The 11,159-nt window shown below is 37.1% G+C and overlaps 1 protein-coding gene across 1 annotated transcript; it reads right to left on the bottom strand.

Annotated features, from left to right (window-relative positions):
• Positions 1–5,327: 5,327 nt before the first annotated feature.
• On the bottom strand, positions 5,328–6,879 carry LOC147619826 (AAA-ATPase At4g25835-like). The gene has a single exon (XM_086772638.1). It carries the CDS (start codon positions 6,770–6,772, stop codon positions 5,837–5,839), a length of 936 nt encoding a protein of 311 aa, XP_086628764.1. The 5' UTR covers positions 6,773–6,879; the 3' UTR covers positions 5,328–5,836.
• Positions 6,880–11,159: the final 4,280 nt, after the last annotated feature.

Raw genomic sequence — 11,159 nt, 5'->3', positions numbered from 1 at the left:
TGGTATATGTTTTTCTAAGGGAAGTTCGGTTGCAACAACTAGTGGGGAGTGTTCAAAGGATAACTCACGCGGCAAAGCCTGCCCAAGTCTCTTGACTAGCCTCGGTACAGTTAAAACAGTGCGCTTCCGGTACGATGGACGAGGACCGACGAAGCGGTCCCTGAGTGAAGTGCCAGGACACCTAAGGAGGATCCTGGAGGGTTCTGACTAGGCGATGCACGGGCTCGCAATGCCTAGGACACCCATGCGTATGTCATGGAGAAGATATGTATGATGGATGAATGATTATTGTAATCTGTTATTATTAGATCTCGTTGGTTGCTGACTAGCTGGTCTCACCGGATAGTCCAAAGTGATACTGTTTTTTTTTTTAGAAACAAGGGACTGGATGGAAATTTTGAGTTATGACATCTGCAGCCAATAACTATTTTCAATGGATTGTTTTATAAGTTAAAGTTTTAAAGAGGAGTGTGTGAGTATCTGTATTTGAAAGCAAAAGTTAAGAAAGGCATTCAATTATGGGTGGGTGAGTAATTGTCTGGTTCTACACCGATTCCAGTGGGGTTGGGTGGCTAACCCATGGGCCGGATAGGCTGGAATCAGTGGAGTATTAGTAAATGAAATTGAAATAATAGGAATACGCTTAGAATTCGAGTAGTTAAATAAAAACTTGAAGACTTTCTCAAATGATTAGATCAACGGATGTGCCTGATTTCGGTTAGAAAAAAAGCGTTGATTTCTTCAAGTTAAGTCTGTAATAGTTTTCCTTCTATCTGGTTTAATCAAGTGAAGGATAGTTTAGTTCTCTTGACCCCCTTAGAAAATTCGTTAAGAAAATAAAAAAGGTGAAATCGTCCCCATTTTCTAGGCAAGGAAAATTTTCCCGGTTTCAGTTTCAGAATGACCACCAGATTAGTCTTGTGTCCGGACATTCGTGGGCGAGGCCCCAAGTGGGAAACCCTGCCCTGCGCAAGAGGAAGCTACTTCCGCTGCTATACAATCGAAAATCTGGTGCGCGGAGGAGACAGAGGAGTCTCACATTGGGGAATCAGATTTATCCTTAGAATTCATTATGGGTTGGGCAATTAGATTCAATGATAGCCTTGGGAACCTTGACATTTGAATGATAGATTTCATTTTTCAGATATATTTTTTAAATTTTGATCAAGTGCTATGAGATTACATGTATGGTTGTTTGGATTTTATATTTGTTGTGTACGTCCGTTGAGATGTCTTACCTCCTTATTAATAGATATTTGAATTTTTGGATATCAATGCTATGATATTATGGTTTGTATATTTGGATTTTTTTAATTTTTGTTGTGTTATGATTTCTTTTGATAAAGATTAATTGCCATTATTCACATATATTTATGGAGAGAAGAGAGAGAGAGAGAGAGAGAGAGAGAAAGAGAGCAAGTTTATTTTTAAAAGGCAATATTATAAAATATATACCTAAAGGGAGAGACCAATGAGCTTTTTTTGAGCCAGAAGTCTCTTTAAAAGTTGCAAACAATAATTCCGCCACCACAGCACCCAGTCAACAACAAATTATATGCTTATAAGCTCTCCTTTTAGGCCTCTTGGCGCACTGGGAAAGGTGCTTCGACAAGGATGGCGAGAGAGAGAGAGAGAGAGAGAGAGAGAGAGAGAGAGAGAGAGGAGGAGGAGAAGCCATTTTTAACGTCGTAGGAACAATTCCAAGAGACCAAATATGATCTATCCGACGGAGTGAGATTCCAACACAAGACGTGTTGAGGAATAACTCCATGAGTAACAAAAGACGTGTTGAGTAACAACTCCATGAGCTAACTAATCTACCACACTTGGGTGATAGAAAAGTTAGCCCATTTTGTCAATTTACCCACACACCTGATGAAGAAGCCCTTTTTAACATCGCACGAACAATCCCAAGAGACCAAATATGATTTATCCGACGGGAGTGAGATTCGAACACCCGTGGATGGTGAGAGAGGAGGAAGAGAAAGGCACCTAGCGTGAGGTATGAGAGACCCTCTCTTTAAAGGAGAGAGAAAGAGAGCGCTCCACCTTGACAATGACAGAAAGGGTAGGATGAGAGAGAGAGAGAGAGAGAGAGAGAGAGAGAGAGAGAGAGAGGCCCAACCTATACGAAAGGAGGTGGGTGTGTGTGTGTGCAATGTACGTAAGAGAGAGAGAGAGAGAGAGAGAGAGAGAGAGAGAGAGAGAGAGAGATGTATGGATTATGTTGACAGATAGGCCCGTAAAGGTTAAAGACTGGATTTTTGGCAAGATTTTAAATGGGCCAGATAACCCAAAACATTCAGTTTTCTTTCATTTTTTTAGGTGGACAGGTTTGTGGCATATCTGGTTAACTAGGAATACCTTCATATTTGATGCAAAAGTTGGTATTACAGCTCACATCGGTTGTATGAAAGGGCTACTATTGTGGCAAGTCTTTTCCCTGCGGTCATCTTATTTAGTGGAGAATAACACTGCTATATATTGGATGAGGGTACTCCGAGCTACACCTGTGGTTTGGAGTAATTAGTGAGGGAAAGCTAGTAATTAGTGTGGTTTGGAGTAATTAGCAAGGAAAAGCTAGTAATTAGTGTGGTTTAGAGTAATTAGTGAGGAAAAGCTAGTACATCACATGGCAACCATGTGGCCATTTGTAAAGTAATTTTTGGTAATATATATTCTATTACTACGAAGAGAGAGAGAGAGAGAGAGAGAGAGAGAGAGAGAGAGAGAGAGCCTCTTTGTTTGGTCTGGCAGATTTCTTTTGGAGAGATTTTTCATGGGTACCTAACCTTTTTTCTGGGTGCAAATAAATGCCACTTGGAACAATAAAGAGAGGGACATATTAAATCATAATTTAAACTGAACAATCCTCATCACCCATTCGTGTGCCTCCAAGAATGTGAACACCTTTGCCAGGTCCGCCATCTCCGGCATCGAGAGAAATTCTAACTATGTTGATTTTTGTATTGTGAAGAAAAGCTTAATCAAGTTTCATTCAATGTAGTTTTTGGTGATGCCTTTTGGCCTTACCAATGCCCTAGCAACATTTAACCATATGATGGATAAGATATTTCGATCCCATCATAAATTCACAGGTGTATTCTTTGATGACATCTTGGTTTTCTCCAAGAATGAGCAAGAGCAAGCCAAGCTAATTGTGTCAACGAGAAGATAGCCTTGCTTGGTATAACCTTGGAAATCAAGTTGCTAAGGTGTCTTACATTAGCTTGCTAATCTCTAATCATTAATGAGCCCAATCACCCACGTCAATTACGTGCTAATTATGCATAAATTGTATGCTAATAATTCATGAGTTTGAAAGATGCTTTATTAAGTGCTAATCACTAAGTAATGCTAGTCATCTATGCGAATTAAACATTAATCAACATCGCTTGGCCCTATTATTTAGTCCCAATTTGCAATACAATTTGACACCTAGAAAAGTGCTAATTTGATAAGTTTACTAGTCTGAATTGCTCTACTAATTACCCTTTCCTTAGAACAAGAAATAATCAATGTCTCCCATAGGAAATACGTTTCGAGAAGGGCTCATTTCTTTAATCACACACTTTATGCTGTGATAGGGAGGAGTGATTTTTTTTGCAAGCTTCCTTCGTGAGCTTTTAAATGGCGAACTAGATTTCTAGTTTTTTTATAAATAATTTGGAGAGTTTCTTATTCTCTCACCTTTCTTGTTTATCTTCTGTATCCTCTCAAACCTAGTCTCTCTCCTCTCTCATACCTAATCTACCTCTCTTACACCTAAGCTCTCTCTCTCTCTCTCTCTCTCTCTCTCTCTCTCTTTGACACACACACATATACACAAGTCACCATTATATTATAAAAATTTATCTATTGCTGACTCAAACTTTAAAAGTGGGATTAGAAGGCCTAAATATGATAAATTGATTATAAACATGAGTATCAAGAGTGTACTTAGAAGCTAATAGTATAGCGGCTTCTTTTAAGGGCTTCCCATACCTTTTTTTAACATACATATACATATAATTCATCATTATATTACAAAAAAATTTCAACTATAAAATTTGACTTTTGAGATAAAAAATGGACTCAAAGGACTTAAATATGGTAAAAACAACTGTAAACTTGGGTATCTTCCAATGAGTTTTTTATGGATTTCAAATATTGAGAAAATAAAGTCTAAAAAGCCCTCAAAAGCCAGGTTGAAAACAAAAGGTCTAGAAAGCTCTTAGAAGCATACGATGGCTTCTGGAGGGAAGCCCAAACTTTTTTTTTTCAATATTTGAAATATACATATAATTCATCATTATATTACAAAAAAATTTCAACTATAAAATTTGACTTTTGAGATAAAAAATGGACTCAAAGGACTTAAATATGGTAAAAACAACTGTAAACTTGGGTATCTTCCGATGAGTTTTATGGATTTCAAATATTGAGAAAATAAAGTCTAAAAAGCCCTCAAAAGTCAAGTTGAAAACAAAAGGTCTAGAAAGCTCTTAGAAGCATACGATGGCTTCTGGAGGGAAGCCCAAACTTTTTTTTTTCAATATTTGAAATCCATAAAAGTCATCGAAAGATACACAAGTTTAGAGTTGTTTTTTTCATATTTAGGCTTTTTGAGTCTATTTTTGATATGAAAAGTTTAAAACTTGTACTTAAAAATTAGAGTTGTTTTTTTTTCATATTTAGGCTTTTTGAGTCTATTTTTGATATCAAAAGTTTAAAACTTGTACTTAAAAAATTTAGTAATATAACGATGACTTGTGTGTTTTGTATGAGTTTTTATTTTTTTTAATAGTCCAAGAAGCCCTCAAAAGCCAGCTTGAAAAGCCCTTAAAAGCATACACTGGCCTATCGAAAGATACCCAAGTTTACAACCATTTTTACCATATTGGGCTTTTTGAGTCCATTTTTGATATCAAAAGTTTGAAATTCTACTTGAAAAAAAAGTCTAAAATATAACAATGACTTATGTGCGTATGTATTGTGGGAGTTTCATTTTTTTTTATAAAAGTGTAAGCTTCCCAAACCTTGTTTCTTTAATATTTGAGTTAATGAGACTTGTTAAAACATGCTTAAGATTATGCCATCACACACAAATATGATTAGACATAAGCTAGTTTGAGCTTAGACTTATGTTTGACTTTGATATTGTGCCTACATCTTTTCAAGGACCCTAGGCATCTTTTTGAGCATGTCGGTTCAACGGAAGCTTTGTGTGGTGCGAGATTTAAATAATAAAAGATAGATGAAAACCACACCATCCAAAGCTTCATTGTGCAATCCAACTTGAGGTAGAGAGAGAAGAACAATCAATTATAGACTTCACCATACCGGACAATGTCTTGGGAAAAAACTATAAATTCAAAACCTTGAGAGATTCTTGAAAGCTAGCAAAAAAAGAAGAAAATTCTGAAAGCAAGGTGAATGACGCAAAGCAGAGTCGATGAGTTTGAGGATGGAGAACCAAGGGGAGGGGAAAGATCATACAAGATGGCAAAGGCCAGAGAAAGAGGAAGAGAAGGCGATTTCTGCTCAAGCACCATAGCCATCCGCCAAGCCACAGAGAGAGAGACAGAGAGAGAACTCTCCAACCCTTAAGATTAGATGGAGAGTGCAAAGCAGAGTTGACGAGTTTGAGGATGGAGAACCAAGGGGAGGGGAAAGATCATACAAGATGGCAAAGGCCAAAGAAAGAGGAAGAGAAGGCGATTTCTGCTCAAGCACCATAGCCATCCGCCAAGCCACTGAGAGAGAGAGAGAGAGAGAGAGAGAGAGAGAGAGAGAGAGAGCGCTCTCCAACCCTTAAGATTAGATGGATGCTTGTGCATGATGACAAATAAGAAGCTTAAGTGTCAGCCTTGGCACTCTCCAACTCCACCTTTGCCACTTCATCCTCTTTCTTCTCCTCCTCTGCCTCTTGCTCCTTGTCATCCTCATTTTCATCCTCCCCTATCTTTTCTTTCCTCTTGGCTTTACTTTCCTGCAACTTCCTCACCAAGCATCTCAGTGCTTCCTCCGCATCCCGCTTCTCCCTCGTCATTACCTCACTCACATCAGCAGGTGTCATCTCCACCCCCTCCTCCTCCATGACTGCCTGAACCTCCTTGAACATGTCATGTTTCTCAATGCCCAGATAGTTCTTAGCCAAGACCTTGAATGCCTCAAAAGTGCAGTAGGAGAGGTGGATGTGCATGTCCATCCTGCCTGACCGCAGCAATGCGGGATCCAACTTCTCTATGTAGTTGGTGGTGAACACGAAGATGCGCTCAGTCCCACAGCATGACCACAGCCCATCCGTGAAGTTGAGCAGGCCAGAGAGGGTAAACTTCTTCTCATCATTCTCTGAGGAGCTAGTCTCATTAGTGTCAGAAGGCTTCTCTTCCACTTTGGGCTTCTTCTTCCTCGTAGAGAGATCCAACGAGCAATCAATATCCTCAATGACAATAATCGATTTGTTGCTCGTATTGAGAAGAAGATTCCTCAATGCAGCATTGGACTTCACTTCTGTGAGCTCTAGGTCGTACACATCATACTCGAGGAAGTTAGCCATGGCAGCAACCATGCTAGACTTGCCGGTGCCAGGAGGTCCGTGGAGTAGATACCCCCTCTTCCAGGCTCTCCCTGCCCTTTTGTAGAGCTCCTCGCTCCCAGCAAAATCAGTGAGGTCGTCTGTTATCTTCTTCTTCATCTCCGGGTCGAGGGCAAGTGTCTCAAAGGTGGAAGGATGCTTGAAAGGGACTTTCTCCCATACCTTGCCATGCCTCAACCATGCGTCCGTCATGTTGGTGTAGAGCAGCCGATCTCTGTGCTTGATTTTGAGGTCCTTGGCATGCTCAAGGATGTGCTGCAGATATGCAGAGAGGATTTTCTCCCTATCTTTTTCACGAACTCTGAGGTGCAGGGAGCGCTTTTCATCAGGCGTGCTCTCCCATGGGGAAGAGGGCAGCTTGCGCTCGGATGCATGGAAATCCCACCAGACATGGGCACCTTGGAATGTGTCTTTCAAGCACACGTTCTGGGCAATGCTCTAAGTAATGGCAGAGGCATTCTTGGGTATGGCAAGGTTCACACACCTGGCGTGCTTCTCAGCGGACTCGCTGAGGTGGAGCTGGACTGCAGAGAAGAGCTCATTGATGGTTGCACCATCATACTCATCAATCTTGAGGTCCACATGGTTGAAGAAGAAGCTGAAAAGCCTGCGGGTCATGCCGCGGAGGGCGCCGTGGAGCGCGAACGGCAGGAACGCATTGAACAAGCTCTGTGCAAAGGCAAGGAAGGCGAAGATGGTCCCAAATGAAGCCCACGATTTCTCCATAGCTTGCTTCTGCGGGTAAGAGGGGGGTGTTTCAACGGCGGAGGAGGCTGGGCGGGCACGGCATAATGGAGGCCAAAGGAAGCAGAAGGCGGAGGAGAAGAATAAAAGCGTAGGGTCTATAAATATTCTTTTATTTTATCTTTATGGAGTAACCAACACCAACAATTAAAAATATGAAGACATAAATGTAGAATCGACTTGTCTGGCACATAATTAGATTAGGACTTGATCTGACCTTATTTGTTATATTATGGACCAAACACCAAGGTTCTACAATTAAAAATATGAAGACATAAATGTAGAATTCACTTGTCTCACACATAATTAGATTAGTACTTGATTATTTGTTATAATATGGACCAAACACCAAGGTTCTACAATTAAAAATATGAAGACATAAATGTACAATTCGCTTGTCTGGAACATAATTAGATTAGGACTTGATCTGACCTTATTTGTTATATTATGGACCAAACACCAAGGTTCTACAATTAAAAATATGCAGACATAAATGTAGAATTCACTTGTCTCGCACATAATTAGATTAGTACTTGATTATTTGTTATAATATGGACCAAACACCAAGGTTCTACAATTAAAAATATGAGACATAAATGTAGAATTCACTTGTCTCGCACATAATTAGATTAGTACTTGATCTGACCTTATTTGTTATAGTATGGACCAAACACTTGCATCCAAAAAAGCCCCATTTGCTTCCCATAATCTTAGAATGCACCTTGTGGAATCACATGAATGGGTAGCTCAATAGCTCACCACACATAACCAAAGACTAAGTGATAATAACAGGATCACACTCATACACAATTGTCTTCTTCAGGGTTTGCCATCAATAGCCATGGGGCGCATTAGTAGGTGAAATATCGACTCTCCATGTCGCCCTTTCAGAAGTGAATAAAAAAAAGAATGACCCCACCAATTAGGGATTCGAGATTCCAAACCCATGTAATATGGATCTTTTTGTCATATTTTTGCCTAAATCTTTTTGTACAATAAAAAATAGAGCCCATAACTTTAAAAAATAGAGAAATGCTAGACGTCATATCACAATAAGGTACACTCCATGCAAAAGATATCATGTTTTTAATAACAAATAACCTTATGTATTACTAAGATAAATCATTTATTTTTTCCATTGAGATTTTCTCAGTTTCTTGACGTAGACTATCATACATGTTCAAAGTGAACACATGAACATGGATTTCAACATCTTGGAGGTTTAGCTTATCTATTTAACATTGTTTCCCACATGATTTCTTCTCCTTTCTCCTTCTAACTATCTCCAGATCATACCTCGTGTGAACATAAAAACCTATTTTTCTGTACTAATGAATTTATATTTCATGTACATGTCTATTCTACTACTCATACACACTATAGTGATTTTTGTCACCAAAATATTTCATTTTAAATTGATCATTTTTTGGCTCTTTAATGAGTTTTTCGTGTTTTATAAAAAAGCCTTGCCATCACTCCTAGAAAATACACATATACATGTATTATTATCTTGTTAATCTCTGCCAAACATCAAAGATAGTCAACTGTGTAGTTCTCTTTTTGTATAGTTTTCAAATTACGACAGAGGATCTCAAAAAAATATTTTGATGCTCTCTTTTCAATCCAAAGAATCTTTCTCATTCTTGCATGATTTTGGCAAACCCCAATTTTTTCTCAAATAAATTTTGGCATAGCAGTAACTTTGACATATTAGTTTAATTCCTATTATTGACATGAACCTTTTGTGTTGTGAAATTTGTGATATCTCTACATAGCTCTTGGGATTTAAAATCACGTTCATTTAAACACTCCAAGTTTTTTTCTTCAAAAAAGACCTTGTCACATTGTCTTCACTTTGAGAGAACCATTTGTTAGAGACATTAAAGAAGATGGAGGCTGAAATGTTTTGAAAGGACTAGAAATAGAGAAGCTTAAACTCTTCATTTCTCTACAAAAGCTTTACAACTAAGGTGAGAAATAAAAATAACAAAGACATGCTTAAAATCGAGTTAGAGTTAAGTTAGGTGAACGTAAAAACATTAAAAAAAAGATAAGGTTGTAGTTAAGTGAAAAGACATTAAAGAGTTATTACAGTAAATTAATTTTCCCCTTTAAAAGGAGGTGGAGAGGTTGTTTTCTCCTCACTCTTAAGTGGAGCAAAGAGCATAAGAGCATTCAAGATCCTTTTTGCAATTTTGAGCTTTTGTAAGTAGCTTACTGGCCCACATGCACCTTTTTCACCTTTTTGTTAAAATTTAGAGAGATTTATCTTTTATTTTTTTATCTTTATTTCAAAAAATAAGAAATAACTTAGTAAAGCCTTTTATAGTCCACACCAACCTAAAGAAGAAAAGAAGTAATTCTAATGTCATTTGATTTTTGTGACTTTTTTTGCAGTTAAACTTTTATTTCAAGCTTTTTTAATTTAAATATGAGTTTCAACAAAAAAAAAACTTTAGGTAATTAGTTTTTTAGTAATCTACATATGAAATTTTGATGCGTAAACGTTTTAAATTACACACACACACACACACAAACACACACAACACAACACACACAACACACAATACAAGGGTTAGACTGAATTGGAGTAAAGTAGCCTAGAAATATCATGCACTTGAGATAAAAGAATTGCATGGGCTAGACACATGGTGGGCCTTCATTTTTCAAGAGTGGTTTTAGGAAAAGGAAAGATGGGTGCCATATAAAAATTAGCGAAAGACATGCACCCTCCACACCTATACAAGGAAGTGTACTCCCTAGCTCTAGAGACAATCTTTTGGAGAAGAATGGACATTATCTTAGAGTTTGAAAATTTAGGGAGAGCATAAATTTGAGGTATGCTTAAGTGCTTTAGGAATTTTTAAAAATTCTCAATTTTTAGGAAGTAGTATGAAATAGCTTGATAATTTATCTTCGAGGAATTCCATGAAGAAAGACGTTCTTTTCTTGAATAGGAATTAATTTTTCTTAAGATTTTTTATTTTAAAATTAATCTAGAGTCTAATCAATGCCTATAGTAGAGGACAAGGGTGTTTGTCTCATGGGTAATAGAAATTAATATAGAACCTTTGGGTAATATAGAAAAAAGGTGTTCCACCCTCAAAAACTACTTTTGAGCAAAAGTGGCTTTTCTAATCGTAATCATAAACATAACCCAATTGGATCACATTAATCCTCTAGTTGAGAGCATTAGCATGCTATTTTCAATTTTTGGAGTGATTAATCATGCTAGATCTCTATAATGGATTGCTACTACGGCTTCCCAAGCATTACAATAACTTTTTAGCCCAAAAGCCTCCCTCTTACATGTGCCTACAAAACCCATATGCTAAAAATTACAAATTTGATTAATATTTGGGCCAAAAATGCTTGAAAACAGCCAATGATTTTGAGATTTTTGAGGGTTCTCCACAACCAAAAGTAAATTTTAGTAATTACAAAAAAATTTAATCTCCCAAAAAGGCTTTAAAACTAGTTTTAAAATCCTATTTTTCTCTTAAAAATTAGTTTTCTAATTTTATAATCTTCAAAAAATTCCAAATCATATATTAGAACTTATTACAAGTTTTCTAACCTTGAAAGTATTTTTCAAAATATGATTGGATTTTTAATAAATATGAAACCTATTTTTAAGCTTAAAATTTTATTTTAGGCATCTAAAAATAGGTTAAAAACTCAAAGTAATGCTTTATTCACAATTATAAATCCCAATAGATTTCTCATGAGTTTCTTTTAATATTAATGATAATTTTAAGTATTTTTAATGATTAAAGAAAATTACATAAACATATACTAAAAGACCCTTAAAAATTAGAAGAAATAACCTTAAAAA

The sequence above is a fragment of the Cibotium barometz genome, chromosome 32 (genome assembly GCF_041138505.1).
Source record: "Cibotium barometz isolate CiBa-2024 chromosome 32, ASM4113850v1, whole genome shotgun sequence".
NCBI classification, from domain to species: Eukaryota; Viridiplantae; Streptophyta; class Polypodiopsida; order Cyatheales; family Cibotiaceae; genus Cibotium; species Cibotium barometz.
The sequence above is the reverse complement of the archived record's forward strand: the minus strand, read 5'-3'. Positions and strand labels throughout refer to the sequence as shown.